The following is a 24,545-nucleotide window of genomic DNA, read 5'->3' on the forward strand; positions in this document are numbered from 1 at the left end:
TTTGTCGCATTGTTTACATGAAAGATAAACATTTTTTTCATAGAAAATGTAACAAGAAAATGTCTACAAACACAGGGCTTGGTTTAGGTGTCATATTCAGGTTTATGAATTGACATAGTGGATGAAGAAGTAATTCATAGGAGTAATTGGATATTATTATCAATTTAAATGTTAAATTACAAAATCTATTACTTTCTTATAAACTGTATAGCTTGCGCAATAACTATAAAACATGACTGAGACGGCTTAAAGGTTTCGTTACCGAGCCATAAAATCACCTTGAAAAAAAAAAGCTGTCACAGAAACGTGTTTTTGACATTACACGCCATAACATAACCTCTTCATTTTGTTATTTACATGAAAATGTGGCTTATGTTCTTTTGAAATACTTTGACTATTTTACACTACAATAGGTAATACTTAATACAATATGAGTGAAGAAAATTTTGACACAACAGAATCAAAGGCAGGCGAACAAAATGAAAACAATCCACAGAAGCGAAAGTGGCGTAAAAAACGAAAGAATTTCTTATCAAATGCGAAGAAATACGCAAAGAAGGGACAAATGGGTCGCGGAACACAAATATCTGAAGAATTATATCAGTACTTCGTTGGAATTTTGGAGGCTATCAAACAAGGGATAGAGGATAAGGACGAAAAACGTGAATATCTTCTTCAAATTTAATATCTTTTTATTTTAATATACTTCTAAATCTATTTTAATTGGTAGACAATAAATTAAAAATATCAAACTACTAATAATCACATTAGCATTTCAGAGTATGCTTAATGAATTTTGAATCTCTATATTTTTTGGTACACTTACTTAAAGTATTGTGTTTATAATACTTTAATTATTAATGTTTCTTATGTATGTATTCTGTAAAAAAAATTACAGTGTCCCAGATTTGAGATTTAAATTAATTTATTTTATTCCAGAGGCTCTAGTCAACAATGTACTTGAGCGAACTAAAGGTGAAGAGCTAAACATAATAGGTAATCAGTTAGGATGTCGTGTGATAGAACTTTTGATACCATATTCAACACCTGAGGATCTGGAGCGATATATCGAAGTTGTCAATACAGACCTTCGTAGACTGTGTTCTGACAACTTCTGTGGTTATGTCCTCAACAGTATGCTAACCGTTTGTAGTCACAGAGCGACAGATCACTTGCAGAATAATAATCAAGAAACAGAAGATGAGGTACCGAAAAAGAAGAGAAAGAAAGAACAGGATTGTAAATACTCAGAAGAGCATGTTAAAAATTGTCACGAGTTTGTAATAAAAATATCTAAATATGTTTTAAATAATTTAGAAGATTTCGTTTGGGAACCGAATACAAATTATATGGTACGAACAGTACTCAAATGTCTGAGCGGTATTAATCTTTTACCCGGAGAGAAACCGAAGGTAAATCTTTTCAAAGAACCGATACTACAAAATAAAGGTATACCACCTCATCAAAGTGATGTTAAGTATAGGAATGTTCCGGAAGATTTTACAGAAATAGTCAAAGAGTTTGGTAACCGTTTATCACTTTGGCCTCAATTCAAAGATTTACCCTTTGAAAATATGACTTCAGCTTTATTACAAGTACTTCTATTTGCGGTTAAAAATGCTGACAAAACGGTAACAAAGCATTTAATAAAGAAATTATTAAATGAGAGCTTCGCACCTGATGACTGGGTATCTGAAGGTGCTGATGATAAAAAAGATGATGAAAAAGATAGCAAAGATGATGACAAAAATGAAGTAAATGGTGATAATACATTAAGTTCTAATTTGCCTCCTGTCTTTCAATCGGAAGCAGCTGTAAGGTAAAGTATTTTTTGAAGAATTTTATATTAAACCACTTTTTCACTAGTGCAACTACCCGCATAATGGTTAGATTAAACAAAGAATTTACTATTTCCACTAATATCAAGCATCTTTCATACAAATACATAATGTCCAATATATCTAGGAATTGTGTGGTTACTTTCAAATCACATGTCTGAAAACATGTTCTAATCTTGTTCAATACAACTATAGATGTTTTTATACAAGTTTATTTGCAGTGGAAACACTAAATCTACTATATAAGAAGACTAGCTTTTACCCGCGACTCCGTCCGCGCGGAATAAAAAAAATGCACGCAGGATAAAAAAGTTTCTATGTCCGTCTCCTAGTTCTAAGCTACCTCCCCATCAATTTTCAGCTAAATCAGTTCGACCGATCTTGAATTATAAATAGTGTAACTAAAACGATTTCCTTTTATATATATAAGATATAGATAGATAAATGTCATCTTAATTAATTTCCAGGTTATTAGAGGCAGCGCTGTTTGTAGCTAAAAAGAAGTTGTATACACAGATATATGCTAAATGCTTCATCAATCGTCTCGGCCAGCTGGCTACTGTTAAGACATTGAACTTTACTGTACAGCGTCTGATTGATAACTGTCAAATTAAGGAAGAGGTATGATTTATACATCTGTAATCAATTTGTACATATTAATAAAATTGGATTATCTGTACGTAATAACGAAAAAATAATAATATGTTGTCTATATAAAAAAAATTTGTCTGTAAGTAGAGTTTGTTCCGGGTAATCTCCGGAACAGATGGACCGATTTTGACAGGACTTGGACTGGAAGGTAGCTGATATGTGCGAGCATGTTATAGGTTATTTTCCTTCTGAAGAAGTCACACCCACAGCTATGATACAATATTTTTTTTATATGCGAACATTTTTTTTTCAGTTCGAACCAATGTTTGATGAGCTATGCCCTAAATTTGAGGAGATAATGTCATGTGGTAACACAGGCGTGTTGGTGGCATTAGCAAAAGCCTGCCACAGGTTAAAAAGCAAGCAGACACAGTTTGTTCAGGTTATATTAAATGTTAATTTCGCTATAATTTTATAATAAACCTGACACTCCGGACAAGAATATTAATATAATGACATCCTGATCGTCTAATTGACATACATACAAACCTACATATATACTTCATACTCGTGAAAAATTTCCCTTCTGATTTAATTTGCAGAACATTTTTTGTTGATTGTTTTCGGAAAAGACGTTATTTAAGTCTATTTTATTTTAAAGAAATCCTTTTTAGCCGACTTCAAAAAGAAGGAGGTTATCAATTCGACTGAATTTTTTTTTTTATGTGTGTTACCGCGAAACTCCGCCCCTGGTGGTCCGATATTGATAAAATCTATTTTAATCGAAAGGAAGTGCTTGCAGATGGGTCCCATTTTTTGTTTTTTTTTAATTTTCTATCTTTTTGCAGCATCTAGAAGCAGTGTTGAAGTGTACAGAGGATGGTGCTCAGAAGTATTTCTCAGTTTTGTGCCTCCGTTTGCAGCCGCTTGATAAAGTTGATGTGAACAAGTTATCGGAGGAATACTTTATACATATACATGGATCAATTATATTGCAAACAATACTAGATTTCCAGGTATGTTTTAATCTATACATATTAAACTAGCTGTTGCTCGTGACTCCGTCCGAAGTAGCCTATGTGTTCTTCCAGACTATGTTATGTTCTATATTTGTGCCAAATTTTAACAAGATCAGTTAAGCCGTTCTAAAGACACCTTCAAACAAACATCCATCCATCCATCCATCTAAATATTCGCATTTATAATATTAGTAAGATTGAGGTGTCTGTGTGTAATCGAAAAAAAAACATTTTTTGTACACTTGTAACGAAAAACCAATTTTTAAAAAAATTTTTGTTTGTCTGTCTGTCTGTACGTCTGTCCGCAAGTCCATGTTTGTTCCGGGTAATCTCCGGAACGACTATACCAATTTTGATGGTACTTTCACAGGAAGGTAGTTGATATATGCGGGCATGTTATAGACAAGTTTTTTTTATTTAACACTGAGGTAATCTTTAAGGTCTGTAAAGTCAGTTATATTGAAATTATAAGAATAAATATAGTCTATGTTACTCAGTAATATTGTAGCTTTCTAATTGTTAAAGATTTTTTTTTATATTTGTTCAATAGTTTTTGAGATTATTTGTAACATAAAAAAAAAATACAATTCTTTCCTCTTTGTAAAATAATGCTCGTTAATTGTATTTTATTAGTTTTATAATATTTCCTTAATTATTAAAAAAAAAATATCTTTTTGTGTGAAAAGATTTTTTTAAATACGAATACAAATTTCAAGTTAATTCCTGTTAATGTCCTTAGATGGCGCTAATCATATATTAAACTTATTCTATAATATAAAATCAGGAGTGGAATATCTAGTCGGATTTTTCAGTTTTTTGTAATATGAATTGTTATGAGAGCTAAGAGCCCTAAATCCCCCCCCCCCCCATCACGTCTGTACAGATGTTTCTGTTAAAGTTAGTATCAAAATAATGTTCTTCAATATACTAGTAGTGACATCTGTTAACAACTCTTTGACACACCTCATTATAATTTTCTATTAAAAAAAAATTAGTCTGTGAACCTCAAACCGTGTTTTAATAGTTTCACTTCAATAACACAGGTCAACAAAAAAATATTTTTTTTTTGGGTTTCTGTTCTCTTGCTTAAATCCTGATTCTAGACACTGAAAAACACTTAATATTCATATTTAGTTCATAAAGTTTGCTTTGATCTGATTTATGACGATAAGACTTAGTACGAGAGAGCTCATACGAGCATAAAAGAAATACGAAAAATATTCACTTTTAGACATTAATTTCTTGTTATTTTACATCTATATATTATTGTTTATCACAAATCTTGAATATAAAAGACTTCTATCTAAAAAAATGTTTTCTAATTATAATTTACAGTGGAAGTGTAGAAAAAAACATAAAAATCAATCATTTTCGCCGAAAAATTGTCCTAGTTTCTACAAAAGCAAACTTTAATCGAAAAAAAAAATTTTTTTCCTTATTTTTGTGGTAGGAGAAACCAAAATTTTACATGTAGAAGTTAGACCCAAATTGTGTTGACCGGTGTTATTAATGTTATATTCAGAGGCCGACGAAGGCAATATCAAGTGTGTTGTCTCTGAGCGGTGAGGAGCTGCTGGTTGTGTTGTCGGACGCGAAGGGCTGTCACGTGGCGGACGCTCTTTGTACGGGACAATTTGTTGGTGTTAAATCCAGAGACAAGCTTGTTAAGAAACTTAAGGTGAGACTAAGTTAAGTACTTAATAAAAAAACATTAAAAAAAATAAGAATAAACTTTTTTTGTCGATAGATGGCGTTGTTACTAATTTATAAAAGTAGTATTTTTTAATATGACAAATTGTATTTTTTTTTAAATCTTAGATTTTTTTATTTTGTAATATTGTGGAAGGTAAATTTTTGTTTGTTTTTTTTTTAATTTTCACGGTTATTTAATATGGAAATTGTGTCCAGGGCTACTATCAAAAGCTGGCTCTATCTCAGCACGGCTCGCGTGCATTCGAACAGATCTTCGAGGCGTCTTCACCTGAACAACAAGTTGCGATAATGACAGAGTTATCAGATAAGAGCAATCTACTTAACGGTTCACAATATGGCCGCATTATAGCAACTAAATATGATCTAAATACATTCAAACTATCGCAAAAAGCTTGGGAGAAAGCTAGGAAGAAAGCTAAAAAGAATCAAGACTAATTTTTAATAAATCTTCGACTTTGTCAGTGCAGAACTAAAAAAAAATCTAGCCTATAACATGCCTGCGTACATCAGCTACCTTCCAGTCAAAGTTCCGTCAAAATTGGTCCATCCGTTCCGGAGATTACACAGAACAAACACGGCTTTCCGAACATACAGAGTGTGACAGACAGAAAATTTTAAAAATACTAATTTCAGGTTACTTAAACATGTGTTTTATTTAACCTTTTGACTGCCGTTGATTATTATTGACCTCAACATTTATATTTTTCACCATGCATATGTATCACAACAATACTTTAGGTATAAGTAGGGTAGGGCGGGGTTAGTTGAGCAATTTTTCACTTGAGCGGATGTAGCTCCTCAATGATAAGTCTCAATGAGTTGTTATGCGGCTTGATGGATTAGTAATTTATCCCTTAGCAAAAGTGTCCATAGTAATTTTTTGTAGCAAGTCGAATTTAAGAGCTACAGCTGTTTAAATGCGGAAAGTCAAGTATGCTCAATGTACCCCATAGGTGAGGTAAGTTGAGCAAGGATATGGGGCAAGTTGAGCACTAAGAATGTCTAACCAAACTATGAGTTCAATGTTTACTGGAGATGAAGTAAAATATGTGTTTGATAATCAGCTCTTTATTAATATTCTTTTAGTGACAGAACAACTAAAACTTAAAATAATTTTCTTTGGACAATTAACTGAAAATAGAATAAACAAAACATCGACGAATCTTAAGACTAACTTCAGGATTAAATTCAGTATTTTTGTTTAAAATCAGACTTAGATATCTTAAAAAAAATAATAAGATTTTAGCAACTTAATAAGTATGTTAGTATTGCAGCTTTCCTTTCTTCTGTTAGTCTTATCTGCTTCTCTAGAGCCAGCCTTTGAGTATGGTCGTACAATTTCCGGAGAAAATACTGGTACAAGATCGTCTCGTTTTTTTATTTGTTGCTTGGACAAGCTTCGGGTTCAGCTTGACTGGTTGAGGCACAAGGAGTGGGATTAGGATCAGTACTGGACACCACAGCTTGCGCTGGATGATCTTTTTCCGACTCGATAGTTTCTGGTTCAGAACGATCGACTACAAATGATGGAGAAAACTCATCCTCAACAAAAATGTTTGCATTATACGGGAAAACGCCTGTCTTTTGGTAACCGTTAACAATATTTATACTTGTTTGAACAGACGGCAACGAATCAGCCACTATTTATGGTATATCATAAATAGTGATGGTTTTCCCCGGGTTGTTTCGTCGTATGGTAAGTTGAGCAACTATAGCTCAACTAACCCCAAACCGGAATTTTAAAATCAATGCGTCTTTATAAATAAATCATAAGAATTGTACCCAGAACCTCTTTACATATCAAAAGTACAATAACTCCATAGAAGATTAACACTTACCTGATTGTAAACATTCAACAATTGACTAATACAGACGAAAAGTTGCGATAAACGACGTACTTACTTTTTGGTCACAAAATAAACAAAACGCTCTGGTGCTTCACTCGTTCGTCCAGCCCCCATTAGCGAACGCGTGGTGATTAACCCTCCCGAAACTCTTTCTTTTCGCCATACAAAGCTTATGCGTACAGTGAATAGTTTGCGAGATATTTCGATTGCCCAACTTGCCCCTATGCTCAACTAGCCCCGCTCTACCCTACTTTATTATGTACTAGTTGTCGCCCGCGACTCCGTCCTCGCGGAATTGAAAATAAAACATAAGTAAGTGTTCTTCCAGACTATGTTCTACATCTGTGCCAAATTTCATCAAGATCCGTTGAGCCGTTCTGTAGATACTTTCTACACATACATCCATTTATCTATCCCACCATACATCCATCTATCCATCCATCTATCCATCCATACATCCATCCATCCATCCATACATCCATCCATCCATACACCCATCCATACATCCATACACCCATCCATACATCCATACACCCATCCATACACCCATCATTTATAATATTAGTAAGATTCATAAAGATTGAATTTTGCAAGTCTACGTAAATTAATGTGGTTATTGAAACCATGAATTGTCAAAAATCCTCACCAGGCTTTAGTAACTGTATAAAATGGTTGACGTATGTTTAAACTAAAATGTATTTGAAATACTGCTCTTATTGTTACTTTTAAATATTAATTATAATATATATAAATATGAAAATAAATGGAATTAATATTTCTGTTGTATTTTTTTATTTTGCCTTTCACAAATAATTTAAAAAAAAAGACAATGGCAAGAGGCCCGATGGTATGACGCTCATCCCGTGGAAAAACGGGCGGTCACTAGTGTGAGATGCCACATGCGTGGACACTGTGCCCCATTCCACGTGAGAGCGACCGCTGGCAAAGCCAAAACCAATAAAAGGCGTTAATATGCGGTCTTGGGAGTCCCGTAAACATTTGCGCCTTTTGCCGTGGAGGCCTTGGGGTGCGGAAGCCCGTCAGCTGTTTAAGGAGCTTTCCGCACACCTCAGAGGAGCCAAGGGCTGGCGCACATTTCAGACAAAGGTTGAGCCTGGCCATTCAACGGGGAAATGCCGCCAGCCTCTTGGGCACCCTACCCGAGCGATTTGGGGTCGATTTTTTACATTATCTAGTGTTATTTTGTCAAGTTTATTTATAATTTTTTTTACCTTCACAAATATAACTTTAAACTTAATAAAAAACTATACCGCAATATTGACATTGCGGGCACATTTTTATTAATCAAATCATTCAAATATTATAGTAAAAACTCTTAGAACTACTATAAGACGGGATATTGACAGACGCCATTGCAACCGGGCGGTATCTCCCCTGGCCTCAGTTTGCAGACTCGCCCTGAGCACATGTACTCCCCTTTACGCAGATTTAACTCTGGACGAGACTTTGTTGTCGCTGTGAACAAATACACAAACATTAGTTAACACATTCACTGCCACCGTTCAAACTTGTTCTCATAAAAATAAGGTTAAAAGAGGCTGTTAAATGTACATTTTAACTTGCACTAATGTCTATCTATAAACACTACAGTCGAACCCGGATAAGTGAGAGTTTAAGGAAGCGCGATGTTTTTCTCACTTAGAGAGATTTCTCTTTAACCCGAGTTCCTTGCTTATTGAGGTAGCGACAGATTACGACCGGACAAGGGCTCTCGCTTATAGAGGTTTCTTGCTGATCCATGTTCCACTAATTTCATATCTTTATGTATTAAGATTTTTGGAGCAAGATTTGCAAGCCTTTATGAATATAGACCTCGTCCAACTTTTTCCACCATATACCTTGAGGATTATGATGAGATGGTGTCTTCCTTCCCTTTACATCTTGTGCATGTGAAGATCTTCGGACGAGCAAACGCTGATCTAAAGATTTAAAACCATTGTCATCGCGATCTGTCGGTGAACAGCTGCCGACCCACGCCATCATTGACAGCGAAATTAAGAGAATCTGTAATTATATTAATATTCAATTTAATTAGTAGTCTATGTGTTATTTCAAATATTCTACATCTAAGTTATATTTCAGTGTGGTCTATTCTGCCATTTTGGAGATGAGCAATAACATCCATCTATTCATCTAAACTTTCCCATTTATAATATCACTCAGATTAGTAAGATGAATGAAGTTTCTCAATTGATTAAAAATATTTACTCAATTGAGCGATTTCTTGTTTCTTTCGTTTTGCGACTTTGGTTTTATTTTTATTTTTACTAAAGCACGTTGATCAAACGCATAAAAAATGCGCAGTCCGTTTGTCTATATTTTTTAAAAGTGTTATCAAGAGAAAAAGGATAAAAACAACAATTTGTTTAAACTTCGCAAGTTATTTATTTTTATTAACAGTTTTATACGAGTTTTATCAAAATAAACAAAAACAGGTAATACGTTATTTTCCGTTGAATTAAATAATGTTATCAATTAATTAAAAGGAAAATATGCGTCATTTTTGTGCGAAACAAACACGAATCTTGTTGAACACGTCACCTTATGAGCCATAGATGATGTGTACCGAGTAATTCTCTGTGTTTACCACAAGTTCAATGAACTAGAAGTAAACATATTTGAATACAAGACCATTTAATAAATTGGCTTAGAAAATCAAGAGTGGATTTATCTCAAATCACATGGATTTCGCGACTTCTTTCTGCACTGTATTACATAATACTAAATCATCTCTGAACCGGTTCAACTGTTCAGGTCACATAAACTTGAACCGTTGAGTTGCGGTTCAACAACTAATTTGCAGCTCACAGCTCAACTGCGCGAGTTGATAAGGTAGCCGGTGCCTAGCAGTTCGCGTTTAGAAACAAAAATCATAACTCTATGCAGATACAAATCGAGCTGAGCTGCAAGCCGGTTTACTTATCACACATGTGAGCCGTGAGCTGATCTGCAAGTCATAAATTTTATTTGAGTTACCAATAAACAAGTTCTATCAGAATATCAAAGATGTGTGTGTCTCCTCCAATTCGTACTGTAGCCTGCATGATTGATAGGTCACAACTAATTTTAGTAGGCTCCAAGAATCTATAATGGGTTTAGTTTTAAACTTGCTATTCCTGACCAAGAATTTATTACCTCTGGTTTTATGCTTGTCATTATAATTATGGGATAAGGTCATAGTGCTCTCGATAAAGTATCCAAATTATGTAATTTGAAGTCATGGTAATATTGAGAATGTTTTCTGAAATACACACGATATCTAATACCAGCTGACATTGACTCCGTTCGCGTGGAATTAAAACAAAAAAATAGTAACCTATGTGATCTTTTAGACTATGTTTAACATCCATACCGAGTTTTATCAAGATTTCTAGAGTCGTTTTAGAGATGCCTTCTAACAAACTTCCATCCATCTAAATATTCGCATTTATAATATAAGTGAGATATTTGAAATACCCATAGGTGGGCACAGTTAATCAAAAAGTTAACTTCGTTAATCGTTAATTCGTTAAATAAAAATTTAACTTCGTTAATCGTTAAAGCGTTTAATTTACGAAAATTTAACGCAAGTTAAAGTTAACAGTTAAAGTTAATTTTTGTTTATATTACGAGTATAAGGCGCAAGCGGGAAATGGCCATATGAATAATCTCCGAATCGTATGGGCCGATTTTGTCGAGACTTTCAATAGAACTTAGGCTATTTTTTTTACTGCGCTTATGAAATCTCGGGCGATCGCTAATCCTATCTATAGTTTAGTTATATAATATACTAAAATATAATTTAGACAATAGGAGCGATGTACTAATGCCTGTACCATAATAATGACATAGCATGCACTAGTACACACACTTATATACTACACTGACAATGATGGACATTGACTTTTTCAGTCAATTTTTTTATCAACAATCCGACGTCACGGAATTAGAGAGCTAACTAAATTTAGACAACACAAATTTTCTATTAAACAGTAAGAAGACATGTGATAATATTAAAAAAAAACAATCGAAACTTTTGTGCAGTATTTACATTTATCTGTTACTATTTGCTCCCGGATATTCATTTGCTCATACTCCAACAACTGAACATTTAATTTTATGTATAATTTGGTAATATTTTTTTTTTATTTTAGCTAAGGACCCACGAACAGACTTATCATTTTTTACGTACTCTTTATTTATTAATATAGATTTATTAATAAAACTTCTAACATCAGAGGAAACTTATTATAACATTGATAAATAAACTATATAACCAATCCAGTGATACATCTCAACGCATCAAACTATACAACTGAGATGCCTTCGATAACTTCTATCATCTAATGATCTATCGTCCTATCTATTGTTATATTATGTTAAACCAAGATAAATTACTCTCAGTGTATAGAGCATAAGTTACACGACATAACGAAAACAACCGATCGCGGGTGATGTCTTCTCTCTTTCTTATCACCTATGAAATCGTTATACATAGTTTATTAGTAAGAATATGTTTTGAATTATTTTCAACGACATTCGATTAATTTTAAAATAAACTTTCGATATACGTAAAAAAATCGATGTCTTTTTGTAATTGTCACTTGTGGCGACATTTCATATATTAAATTTAGTATAACACAGTTTAACATTATTTCACTAACATAATTATTTTATATTTTTCCTCATTCTTTCTCGTTTTGTCGTATACTTTTTTTGTAAACAAACAAATTATCTTCGCTATTGTCTTTGCGCAGCGCACGTGCATCCCCGACCATTAGAAGGGTTGGGGCCATAAATCCATCGAGTTCGTTATCGCATTCTCTGTGCGGCTGTCCATTTGATCCTTTGTTCATATTTTTGTTGTTGTTAAAATTATTTTTCGTTGACTATGAAGAAGCCCCAAAAAAACAAACGACGGTAATAAACACCTAAATCCCTTTTGTTTTTGAGGAACGTTTATTGCGTGCACATTTCGTCTTTCGAATTTTTAAATTTATTTTTCATTGTTTGTTTCTTATCTACGCAATGACAAAAAAAACCTATTTGTACGCTTTTTCAAATGAACCATAAACTATTTTTTTTAATATTTTTTGTTGTCTTTAAACTCCAAAATTAAAATAAACATTTTGTCTGCAACAAAGTTTAGTTGTATTTTAGGTACGACGTTGAAGAGTAATGCACTCTCGATTATTTTGATTGCTATTCAACGCAGAGTTTCTTTTTTAATAGATTTTGCGTCTCACGTATAACAATTATTGTATTAAGAGTAAAGTGTTTTCGAACCTTATGTTGATTTTATAACAAAGTCTTGTTCTAAAAAAAGTGATGTTAAATAAATGAAAACCAGTTTTAATGTGAATAAAATGTAATAAAGACTTTTCGAGACATTTTTGTAAATATGAAATAATTAATAAACTTTGAAGGTGTCTAGCGCCTAAACTTCGAAATATTTGATAGAGGTAAGTTTGTTTAAATCGTCACTATTTTCTAACAAGGATTCTGCGGTACTCTTTTGATCTATCCCGGCCGCTCGGTGTATTGTATAACATGCATCACACTCGCTCGTTCTCGTTCTCTCTTGTTCTCGGTCACCATTCGACTCGCCGACGGTCGCCGAACATAGCCGAATTTACGAATGTAGTCTGATGCATAATTTAAATAAAATGACAACACGTCAATAAGTGTCTATTGTAACAATTAACGGACTAAATTAACGGAAGTAGAATTTAACGGAAGTTAACAAGAGCGTTAACACTTTTTGAATTTAACTTAAAAGTTAATCCGTTAAGGAAAATGTTAACTTCGTTAATTAACGATTAACGGATTAACGAGTTAATGCCCACCTTTGGAAATACCAAACGCAGTATAATCCTATTGTACTGTCATAATGTAAACCAGACATAAATGTAAAACTGTAAACCTCCTGTAAAAATGCACTGATACGATTTACTTACACTTTCAAATAACATACGATTGAAAATTAAACTAAAACTAAGCAAAACACATATTTATATTAATCCAATTGAAAGTTTAAAAAACATAAACTAGCATAAATAATAATAACACAACAATTGACATTATTTCGTGTTTAATTTTCACTATTTAAAACATGATTTTAGTGTAAACAAAAAGCTTTGTTACACTTACCAATGTGCGCATGACCTGACCTCTTGTACACCTGGTTATAGACTGACGTTAGTACATAAACACTCGTTCTTGTTCTTGTAAACTCGTTGTGTAGGGTGACTAAGATGTACTGAGTAAAAAAGACATTCCTAATAGAGACAAAATTGATTGGTTATTTTATTATTTGTTACAGAACTGTTTAAATATCGTCTATTAAAATATTTTCTTATTTATTTTTCTTTAGCAACGTTTCTTTTGATTTTCTGTGTTATCTCTTATCGTAATAAAATTGGAAAATATGACTACTTTTTATTATTAACCACTTCAAAATATAAACACGCAGACACAAAAGAATTTATATTTTTATTACGAGATTCCATTGTAACAGTGTGGTGATATTATTTCTAAGTTGATCGTGAATATCAATAACCTTGGTATCTCTACAACAGTATCTTTAAAACATGCAAAAAGCTAATCAAAATTCCGTTTCATTTGAACAAGAAAAACATATTTTAAACTAGTTGTCGCCCTCGACTTTGTCAGCGCTGAAATTAAAAAAACGTAGTCAATAATATTTCCCGCGTTTATCAACTACCTTCCCGTCAAAGTCCCGTTAAAATTGTACGTAATATGTTTTTTTCTCGATTTTATATACTGTCTCTAATTTTATTATATGTATAGATATTTATACATTTCTGCTCTATGAGTATGAGTATATTTATTCAATCATACAATAACAGTACATGTCGCGTTTTTAATAAAATACTTTTCTCAGAAAAATCGCAGTAAAAGAATTAAGACATTTTTCGTAAGTAAACTCGCCTCCGGCTGATTGTTCTTTGATCGTATATAAAATTATAATTTCTTTTGTATAACGTGGCTTTGTTGTGTAGCCACTTATTAAATATCTTTTTTAAATCTTTGTTTTGTTAACATAGATTTCTGATAGAGAAATGGAGTTATTCTATTTTATTTACTAGAAACCAATGAATCACAGTTAACAGTTGTTAGTTTAACTTTATGGGCTTTAGTATGAAAAAAACTTAGTGTTTCAAATACATTTTAGCTTAAACATGTCAAACCTTTTATACCGTGACTTTAGCGCCTTTACCTTCATCATAAACAAATAATGGTTAAATTTAAAACTGGATACTTTATCAAGAATAAAACATCAAATAGAAAGTAGAGATCTAATATTATAAATGAGAATTTTTAGATGAATGGATGGATGTTTGTTTGAAGATATCTCCGGAACGACTCAACGGATCTAGATGAAATTGGCCATAGACGTAGAACATAGTCTGAAAGAACATGTAGGCTACTTATAAAGTTTTTTTTTAGTTTTCAATTTCCGCTCGGACGGAGTCGCGAGCGAAAGCTATATGTCAATAAAAACAATCAGATTTTTTTTTACTACAATCTATAAAATCTGCGTATTATTTTGTTTTTAGATGTAAGTATTCTAATAGAACCTATTTAGTAGTTTTGTTGAACTGTTGTTTTAAAAATGTATAATTTACTAACTTCATTTTACGTCGTATTTCGGATGTCTTATCATGCACAAAGAATCGCCTTGGGGGTCACAAAATACACCAAAAAGGCTGTCAAGGTATTTAAAAGACGTGTACTCCGTAGCGGTAGAGCCTTGAGGCGTCTTGCCTCGTAAAGGCATCAAATGTCAGCTATGTTAACCAATGAAGCGTTCAAAGACTTGCTTCAGTTTGCTTTAGACATTTTGCAACTTTGTTGAATATATACAAAGGGGTCATGCTTGGACATGTCCCTTTGTTATGTCTAAATACAGACATTTGATCATTTCTCATTGTTTAGTTTATTTTATAAATGAATTTTCCGAACCTAAAATATAACATTATACATAATAGCCTTTTAACTTGCCTGGGAATCATATATCGCTAAAAGGTTTCGAGTAAGAGAGAATAATAGAATTTCTTCACCTTAAAAATTCGTTTTGTTAATAAACGCCGCACTGCCCTGTAAAAAAATGACGATAGTACCAATCCGATATGTCAATATGGCGGGTACGATTGAGGACGCGATGGGAGAGGGGACCTGCAATTAAAACCAGCGGGCGTTCAAGCAGGAGCTCATAGCTGTCCGCTGTCACTGTCATCTGTCAAGCGACATGGAAACTACGCGATATAAGTGGAATTAAACTCGCTTAGGGTCACCATAAAATGTTGTACTTGTTCATTAAGCAGCAAACAGTGATTTCTATACACAGGATATGCTATAAGACGTTGTATATTGTGCCTATTTGATTTTTGTCACTTTGTCCCTTACGCTTACGGTTGGTAGTGGTGATGATTCGAAATATAAATAGATATAGAACAGGTATAGTCGGAACCAAGCAAAAGCTGTCATTTCCAAGTAAGGACCTATCCATTTAGAGAAATCAGTACCGCAAAGGAATAAGATGACGGCGTCAATGTTTCTGTCCAAGAATGAAAGGGACGACAAGAGTATAGTAATAAAACACAAGTGAGATAGTATTCAAGGGTTAATTTATTCATTAAAATAGGGTAACACATTGAGGGAATCGATCGCTCCAGACTTCATGAAGGTCTGGTAACCAGTTAAAAAAATAGATTGCATATGTTTATGGTCACCCTAACACGTCGCGGCCACACGACAGGACAAAAGTGGTCGACACTCAACTCGGCGTAATCTCGTCTCACTTCTCAACACTCGATGACTGGTCACTGCTTCCGATCGCCATTATTGATTTGAAATACAGATTTTGGGCAAAGAAAAAAATTTTTTAAAGGTACTTAGTATGTACCTAAAGTAGATATGAAATTCTCCAATTCCGTATTTAACTTTTTTTCCACTTTCTATTTGTCAAATTATGCTATTGAATAAAATTCTTAATAACTAAATAACTGTATTCATCGAATAGAATAGTATAATTTAAAAAAAAAATCACCACAAAAATGTAACTATTTTGGTCTTAAATATTTGTTATTTATTTTGGTTAAAGTCATTATTACTTAATTAAATTAATATAATTATGAGAAATCCAAATGCAGTGTCATTTGAAGGCTACAAGATATGACAATTTCAACAGTAAAATGTTTCTTTCACCGTATACATATACATAAAAATACCGATAAATAATATTTAATTTTACCGTTAAAGTGACTGGATAAAAGTTCCAAGAAATCTTTTTGTTCGTGGTTAATTTACATTTAAAGTATTCGATAAAAATATACCGAAAAAACATCGGTCAAATGTGATTATAATTAGGATGTACAGTCACATTAGTTCATGGTATCCCAGTTAACGTCACACCTCAAGACAAACTTTAGCTTTGCCTCTAATAAAAAAACAATTTTCTGGTTGATGTTATGTTGATTAAGAGTCGATTTTACATTTGGAAAATCAATTTTGTATTATAAATGACACACTGAAGGGATTTACCCTAATAAAAAGCTTCCTGAGATATTTGTCGCCCCCTTACTATTGTGCCTTACTATTATATAGGTTATCTATCTATAATTAGCACAAACAATTGGTTATTTTACAATGGAATACTGCTAATGAACGCGAATATTCATTTACTTATTTGCGCAAGGATTTTTGTGTTAAAGAAAATTCAATTATCTTACTAATATTATAAATGCGAATGTTTAGATTGATGGATAGATGTTTGAAGGTATCTCCAGAACGGCTACATGAATCTCGAAGAAATTTGCCACATGTGTATGAAATAGTCTGGAAGAACACATAGGCTATTTATTACGTTTTTTTTAATCCATGCGGACGGAGTCCCGTACGACAGCTAGTATTAAATAAAACGACAGTAAGTTTAAATGATTAGCTTTTATTGATAATTTCGACGCGAAACATATTCGGAATGAATAATTTAATAAAATAAATTTAATAAGTTATGAATACGTACTAAATTCGAAAATGTACATATACGCAGACAAAGAACTTTTCAGTTTACATTTCATTATATTTATTTTACAATTAAAAATTAATATTGCACAAGAAAGGAACTATTCCTTAAATTAAACATAGTTTTTATATTTATTAGATTAAACATTTTATTATAATTTTATAGGTTATTTACATGTTATACATTCTAAAGGTGCATTTTCGCAAATCTAAATTATCTTTCTTTCGTGCTATGAATCTATTGACCAGTGAAATAGTACCTTAAAAGTATATTTATCTTAATCTTAAAATAATAAGAGACAGGAATTGTTTATTTAAAATGCACAAAGTTTTAATATTTAGTTACGACCATAGATATATAATTTACAAATGGAGTGTTTTTAGATTTCCCAATTGTCATTTTTTATTCTAAATGATAACTGTGAGAGAATTTATCCCAATAAATGATCTCCGGAGGGCTTTTCTGTGCTCCGGATTAGGTATTAAGTTACAAGCTAATACTTACGGTATTTACACTGTTTTCTGATTAATTCATACGAGAAAAGATATTTTTTTAAATATTTATAGTCTTCTATAAACTTGAAGCAAAGTAAATAATTATTACGTTTCAGTTACGGTTATATAGAATTTATTGTTTTCCTTAATCGTGGTAACCTTCGCTTAAACACCTAATAGTCATATTTACATACATTTTAAAAATATTAATTTTAGTCTATGGCACGAACATAATTTACATTTAAAAGTATACGCTCTAATATCTACAACTCTACAAGTTTTATCCAAACAATAGAAAATATTTATTAAATGCTTGATTATATTATTATAGTTAGAAATATGTAAAATGGCCGTTCACATGTTTATTCTAAGAAAATCCAGTCAAATAAAATACCTTACAAATATATAAATCAATAAATCAACATTTATTTCCCGCCATTTTTGTTTTTTGACAATTGCTGTCAGAATTATTTTGCACTAATTTGACAGCTAACTTTAATTACACGTGTGTCGAAATAAATACATTTTAAAAGTTTTTACTAATTCAATTTTAATATTCAATATGACATAATGATTTATTTTAAGAAATTACGCATTTTAATATTTTATTTGTAATTGTCAAAAGCACTTTATCTTCTAACTTTCCTCGGGTATTTGGTAGCGTTGGCAAGAATCTCCTTGTTGATGCGTCATTTCTTCCCACCAATGCCTCCTATAAGTCCCTGAGCTGTGGACAGATTAGCCAGAGTTATTCTGTCAGAATTACTTGGAACATTTCTATCCTGATTATTGGCAAGTAATCGCTCAGCAGAGTTCAGTGTTGTGAATGACAATCTGCTCTCGGAACCTGTTGTAACCGGGTTCGGATTGGTTCCGGTTGATATCGGTGTGGTTGCTCGAGGCAGGGTTTTGGCGAGAGGTGTGATGGTAGTCGGCGGAGAGGTGCGGTGAAGAGCGGTCGGCTTTTGGTCACGGCCGCTGCAAACCTGCAGAATTGATAAGGTTATTATAAATAACTAGCTGTCGCCCGCGACTACGTCCGCGCGCAGTTAAAAAAAAATGAAAAATAGATGTTGGCCGATTCTCAGACCTACTGAATATGCTCACAAAATTTCATGAGAATCGGTCAAGCCGTTTCGGAGGAGTACGGGAACGAAAACTGTGACACGAGAATTTTATATATTAGATAATCCTAATTTTTATCTAAGACAAAGGTTATTTACGAAAAAGGTCTTGTACAAAATTACGTTATTTCGTATGTGGTGTGTACTTTATAAGCTATATTAATATAAAGTACAGTCAAGGTGTCTGTTAGTGAGTTGGTTTGGTTGTATTCATGTATGAGCATATGTGTATATTACCTGGTGATGGTTCTCCCAGTCCTTGTGTTGGCAGAAGGCGCCGCAGTACCGCGCCGCGCCGCAGCCCGAGCATGTCTCCTGAGCCTTGCGTCCGCAATTCCAGCAGCACTACACACGTTACGTAACCAATTAATAAACTCCGACAACTTTCGGACCGATTACTAATCGCCGTACTTAGAATACTACTCCTTCCCCCTCCCTTCCTTATAGGTCTCCCTCAAAGGTCGAAGATGTCCCTCAATGGAGAACTAAGGATTACTCAGTGTTCTTATTAATGCCCCTGAATGTAACTGAAATTCTTTAATGTGATTAAGTTTAGTTTGTGGTTGCGTCTTGTAACCAAAATGGTTCGTAATTTTTTTTTCGGTACTGTACCCGATCCTTAAGTGAACGGTAATTTCAATCGTCATTTTACTGTGAATAATGTTTCCTTGTGTTACTAACGTTCTGCTGCGGTGCGGGGGCGGGGGTGTCGTGCGGCGGGGCCTGGGGCGGAGGCGTGTGGCGGCGCTCCTTGCCGCGCTCCGTAGTCACCAGCTCTAGCGCCTTGCTCTCCGCCGCGCCCACCGCCCGCTGCAGCTCCAGCAGCGCTTGACGCTTCACCTGCAGGCAAACGTCAATAGTCAACTGACTGTTTTATAAAGCCTGCTAGATGTCATACGTTGCCAGCCGCGATGTTGAATTTTGTTACCTGGTTAACAGCATCCTCAGCTCGCCTCCGCACTTCAGCGACGCGCTCCTCCGTCTGTCTGACCGCAGAAGCCATAATCTCGTTCGCCGCGCGCTTTATCTCATTGCTTTCTGTTGTTTCCAGGCCTGAATGATTACTTTGAAATTAATAACCCACACATATTACGACTAGTTTTGTTTGAGAATTATTTATATGTAGACTAGTGTGCTGACATGTGTGTATGGCAACGAAAGTGGACATTGGCAGATTTAGAAAAAGGTTTTAATCGCTTTAAGTGTAATACCGTTATCAAACCCGATTGTACCTCTCTGCTGCAGTATGGCGAGTGCACGTTTTGTCTTCTCCACCATAGAGAGGATGCAGTTAAGCATGGTGTTGATGTTGCGCCACTCGTCGTCCCCCTTCCCCCCGACCCCGACCCCTCCACCCCGCGCCTCCCCCAGTGACGCGTTCATTGAAGACACGTCGCGTACTGATATGCCACCTAGAGTAGAGGTCACAATCAATTTTATTCTTAGTACTATGACTGATGCAAAAAAACTACTGTTTATTTGAAAACCTCCTCATTTTTGAAGACGATTAATAACGTTTTCAAAACATTATTTAGGCTATATACTATATATTTTCAATAATTTTAGTTTTTACTTTAATGAATTTAAGGATGAAAAATTGTAATTTTAATAACATCATTACGGAGCTTTTTCGCGCGCGCGCCAAATTCTAATGTCATCTGTCAAAAGCAACCAGAGACAACAACAGCGAGTTTACAAAGGTTGTCATGGACAAAATAATTTATAAGGCAATAAATTATACATCTGTACAAAACATATTCTGTATTTAAATATCAGAATAATTATAAAATTGTGAATTATGTATTTGTAGTACTCATTAATCTTGTCATTCTAGTATCTGAACGATAATAAAAAAAAAACATTATTATTCCCAAGAACTAAATATGTTTCCTTTTTTGTTTTGTTTCGTTGGCTTACCATCTCTCCTTTCATAGGGAGGTTCTTGTCCGCCATGATAAACAGGGTAGGGATGTCCGTAGTCAAACAAGCTGGCGTTACTAGGCAACGGGCAGAGAAAGGGAGATGGATTTAGTAGCAGGTTAGAGGGTGCTCGCTTGGCCTGCGGCGGGAACTCCTCATGGGAACCGTTCGACTGTGATGCCTCGTAGAACCTAAGGAAAAAGGTAAATTAAAAATAATTGGATGGCAAGATCTAAAAAAGATAAATATAGATCTAAAATGCCTTTCTACAGACCGTTAATAAATAAATTAATTATGAAAAATACACGGACTTAAAATCATCGAGATAAAGGAATCCAAAAGATAAAAGACTATTGTTTGAAGCCACTTTAAAAGTTATCAGAACTTCACAACAAAAAGAGTTGAGAATTCATTGAACGTTCATTATAAATGCTTTTAATACGACAATGGAATCGAAAGACAAAGCTCAACTTTGTGTTAAATGTTTTGAGAATGGAAATAAATAAGTGTGGTCTAAATTAATAACGAAGAGCGAGTTTACTTTGTTAATGCATCGCTTATTTTGTTAATACTACGGCATCGTGTTGGAAATCCCGAGATCTCTTCGAGTCTCACTGGAGGATAGTAAGTTAGGGTGTTTTACGGAACCCAGAAGATAGAATATGTTTTGAATATTTTCCACACATTCCAAAAGAGGTACTGAATAGTCAATAACCTACAAGAAAATGTTTACATTTGAAATTTATGCATAGCTTAACTAAAGATAAATCACAAATTTTTACAATTTTATGCAATAACAAAGGCTCGCTATTTCTTGTAACTTGAACCGCTGTACAATGGAGTGGGGCCGATCAGCACGCATTGTCTGTGCCGCTGCATTTGAACGCCGATAGTAATCTATGGCCGCGTTTGGATTGCGTTCAATTCATTATGATTCTGTGCCCCGCTAACGGCTAGCTATTAACACGCGCTAACAAACGATTGTATGTGCTTTTTGCGATAATAGTTTGTATATAACATTCGTGCTTATTAATTGTAGTAAAAACGAGCCTAAAAAGCCTTTTAAATCTAATTGTATTCATGTAACACACTCAAATTTCGTTTTTAATGTGAATACCATTAAATAACTACGTTAAATAATATAAAAACCAAAAGTTGCCACTTGCTTTTTTTGTTTTAGGTTTTTTTAATAAAAGTTTGAATTAAAAACAATGCTTTTTTTTAATTAAGCAGCAATTATTTTGTTATAAAAGTTTGCGAATAGTTTTATGTAGGCGTTGGTAATATATTGGGCTAAAGAATTGATATAGAATTGCAAAAAAAACTTGTAAAACTCAAAGTGGAAAAGGCACATGGTGTACGTAGGATCGTTTGGCAAAGTTACGGCAGCGAACTGGTGGTCCCGTGTTCTAATAATTTTGCGGGCGCATAACTCCACGCACATGGGGCCAACGAGTGCCCCCGTCGGAATTTAAAGCTGTGCCGTTGTGCCAAATTGTACGAATGTCGATAAGTTAGGCCTAACAAGGGATAGGGTATCGGAAAAGTTGCTATGGGTTTTGATTTATAAAACAACCCGAAGTATACTGTAAACTATAATTATTAAAACTCCTACATCTGATAATTTTTTACCCTTTTCAAAATTAAAATAATAAACAAAAGCCCCTAATGATATAGTTATATTACAAACTAGAAACTTTCTGTCCGTAGTTTAGATATAGTTGTTAGAACATATGTCGTGCACGGCTGTGTCTGAAAGGCGCGGTGAACTAGCGCCTGCCGGCTGCCGCGCGGCAATTAGTTGACGATCAAACTTCTGACTGTAGTAATTGCTATTATTTTAGTGACAGGCGTTAATTAGAAATTGAAATTAGTTTTTAGCTATAAATGAAAGGTAATTTAAATCTATAATGATGTATGGTAAAACTAAGGCTGTGATATAATCTTAATATATTATATGTTATAATTCGAGATAATATCAGTGTATTACAAGTGTTGAATGAATTGTTGATTTGAATGTTAAATATTACAAGTGTCCAGTAATATTACATGTGTTGAAAGAAAAGCTAATTTAATTTACGACCATTATCGTTTTTAAAAAGAAATATTAAATATTAGTTAACAATATGCTATACAGTTGAAATCAATTTCAATAACAAGGTTCGCTTTAGTAATGAAATCGTTATATTTGTACTAGGACAAGCAATTTAGGCACAATTGTCGCGTCCTCACCCAAACGTCACACGTCACGTCAGAAACCGCAAAAAATTTTATCCCGCCACCACGCGGTGTGTTTGACAGATAGGGATGTGCTATTTTATTAGCGTCTTTGTTCGTTTATGTTCGTTATAAACATTACATAAAGTTATTTATAAAAAGCATTATTGCGAAATTAATTTATTTGAGTCAACTTGACGTCAAATTTAAATTTTAAATTAGTTAAGTGTTATAATACAATTTATAATCCTTCTTAAATAATTGTATGTTAAATTAAATTAAGTTAGGTTAATTTACTCGTCTTTCCAACCCTATTATTTTTGTCATTGCTTTTTTAAAAATGACGAAAATTACAATATATTACTATATAAGTGTTTTGAGATTGAACACTCTGTTTGTTGTTGATAAAAATAGCAGTTATATTCAACCGGTAACTGTTATAAGTCGACCACCATTATATCGGAGGTGTGAGGTTAACAGTGACGTGTGTGGGGGAAGGGGGGGAGCTCGCGAGAGTTCCCGCGGGACAAATTGCCTGTCTAGAACATTCACCTGCGCCGGACGATTATTGTCCGGCGTACAGCTTTGATATTTGCTTGACGGCTTTTTAAACCAATTCCGGACGACGTTGTTAATGGATTTGTGGTGAAATGAACTATAAATACGGTGTTCGGCTCTAAAAACTCGCTTTTCGAGTAGCAGCCAAAATCAATATAACTCTTAGATTGATCTTGAAATAATTTTAATTATTTTATATAAAACTCAGTAAAAAAAATTCTAACCGTAAATCAATAAACAGATAAGCAAAAATGATTTAAGATTGAATATTGATTTCTGTTCTAAAACATGCTTTAACTCACGGATCGCTAGCTCGCCGCTTGATGGGCTCCATGGGGTGCTGGTGCGCGAAGATGTCTGCAGCCTCCCCGCAACCCTCCAGTACAAGGTACTCGTGCCCGCGAATGTACTGAAGCGGCGTCTGCTCACAACACAGATATTTTATAAAAAGCTAAATATTACTTCTATGCAGTACCAAAATAACAAACAAACAAGATGAGAACCGTAAGTATACACATAACGTTGTCTTCGATCACAATGTTAAAACAAGCGGTGGAAACGGTAACGATGATTTTTCCGTAGTACCTGCTTTGCCCTCCGGGCGCGCGCGTGTAGATCTCTCTGTGCGAGAGGTAGCAGGGCACGTAAGAAGCCGGGTACGGAAGCGCGCAGCGGGTAGTTAGTACATTCCTGCACGCCCGCCTGGAACTCTTCGATGCTCATTGTGCCCGCCTGCAGGGCAAGAAGAACAATCATATAGCAATTTAATAAAAGGTATCTTTAATGGCAAACGATCAAATATTTCACAATATCGTCTAGTGTTTTAAACTGTTAATATCGACGCAGTGTAGTGTGGTTAATGTAATTGAGCCTAAGCTCAAATCAGAGTACGATATGTTCCACTTACAACAAGATTGAAGATCAGTTGTCGCACCCTGTCTCCGGTGTCTGCGCTGCCCTCTGGAGCAAACTGCTGTAACGCGGACAGAAAGCGGCGCAGGCGTTGAAGCGCAGGTCGCGCGCCCTCGCACAGCGGCGGTGACAATGACTCCGTCGACGACAGTCCTGCACCATAGTAAAAATATATTAAACTGCTTAATACATAACTGAGACTTAATTAAACAATAACTCTATAACAACAAATAGTGGTACAGTCAACTGACCAGTTGTACCGTT

The 24,545-nt window shown here is 34.2% G+C and overlaps 3 protein-coding genes across 3 annotated transcripts; 1 reads left to right on the forward strand and 2 right to left on the reverse strand.

The window, feature by feature from the left end:
* The first annotated feature begins 304 nt into the window (after positions 1 to 304).
* On the forward strand, positions 305 to 5,658 carry LOC106716412 (nucleolar protein 9). Its single transcript, XM_045684495.1, has 7 exons — positions 305 to 662; positions 940 to 1,819; positions 2,306 to 2,459; positions 2,743 to 2,871; positions 3,278 to 3,445; positions 4,971 to 5,126; positions 5,357 to 5,658. Exons 1-7 carry the CDS (start codon positions 431 to 433, stop codon positions 5,594 to 5,596), a joined length of 1,959 nt encoding a protein of 652 aa, XP_045540451.1. The 5' UTR covers positions 305 to 430; the 3' UTR covers positions 5,597 to 5,658.
* Positions 5,659 to 7,789: 2,131 nt separating this feature from the next.
* On the reverse strand, positions 7,790 to 13,240 carry LOC106716438. The gene is made up of 3 exons (XM_014509957.2): positions 13,159 to 13,240; positions 8,868 to 9,033; positions 7,790 to 8,484 (listed from the first exon to the last, which is right to left on the reverse strand). Exons 1-3 carry the CDS (start codon positions 13,168 to 13,170, stop codon positions 8,354 to 8,356), a joined length of 309 nt encoding a protein of 102 aa, XP_014365443.2. The 5' UTR covers positions 13,171 to 13,240; the 3' UTR covers positions 7,790 to 8,353.
* Positions 13,241 to 18,180: 4,940 nt separating this feature from the next.
* Positions 18,181 to 24,426, reverse strand: LOC106716427 (protein CBFA2T3). The gene is made up of 9 exons (XM_045684557.1): positions 24,277 to 24,426; positions 23,955 to 24,101; positions 23,672 to 23,790; positions 20,592 to 20,785; positions 19,907 to 20,086; positions 19,603 to 19,727; positions 19,356 to 19,514; positions 18,912 to 19,019; positions 18,181 to 18,536 (listed from the first exon to the last, which is right to left on the reverse strand). The coding sequence occupies exons 2-9, from the start codon at positions 24,090 to 24,092 to the stop codon at positions 18,240 to 18,242; spliced, it is 1,320 nt and encodes a 439-aa protein (XP_045540513.1). The 5' UTR covers positions 24,093 to 24,101; positions 24,277 to 24,426; the 3' UTR covers positions 18,181 to 18,239.
* Positions 24,427 to 24,545: the final 119 nt, after the last annotated feature.

This window comes from Papilio machaon, chromosome 26 (assembly GCF_912999745.1).
Source record: "Papilio machaon chromosome 26, ilPapMach1.1, whole genome shotgun sequence".
NCBI classification, from domain to species: Eukaryota; Metazoa; Arthropoda; class Insecta; order Lepidoptera; family Papilionidae; genus Papilio; species Papilio machaon.

Excerpts from the sequence above, each read along its gene's own strand:
- LOC106716412 (XM_045684495.1), top strand. The coding sequence starts at position 431 with ATGAGTGAAGAAAATTTTGACACAACAGAATCAAAGGCAGGCGAACAA. Across the intron at positions 663-939 it reads AGAGGATAAGGACGAAAAAC|AGGCTCTAGTCAACAATGTA; the intron begins GTGAATATCTTC and ends ATTTTATTCCAG. Across the intron at positions 3,446-4,970 it reads AAACAATACTAGATTTCCAG|AGGCCGACGAAGGCAATATC; the intron begins GTATGTTTTAAT and ends TGTTATATTCAG.
- LOC106716438 (XM_014509957.2), bottom strand. Across the intron at positions 8,485-8,867 it reads ATCTCATCATAATCCTCAAG|CGACAACAAAGTCTCGTCCA; the intron begins GTATATGGTGGA and ends ATTTGTTCACAG.
- LOC106716427 (XM_045684557.1), bottom strand. The coding sequence starts at position 24,092 with ATGAGCATCGAAGAGTTCCAGGCGGGCGTGCAGGAATGTACTAACTAC. Across the intron at positions 20,786-23,671 it reads AAGCGGCGAGCTAGCGATCC|GTTCTACGAGGCATCACAGT; the intron begins GTGAGTTAAAGC and ends CTTTTTCCTTAG. Across the intron at positions 20,087-20,591 it reads TCCCTATGAAAGGAGAGATG|GTGGCATATCAGTACGCGAC; the intron begins GTAAGCCAACGA and ends CCTCTACTCTAG.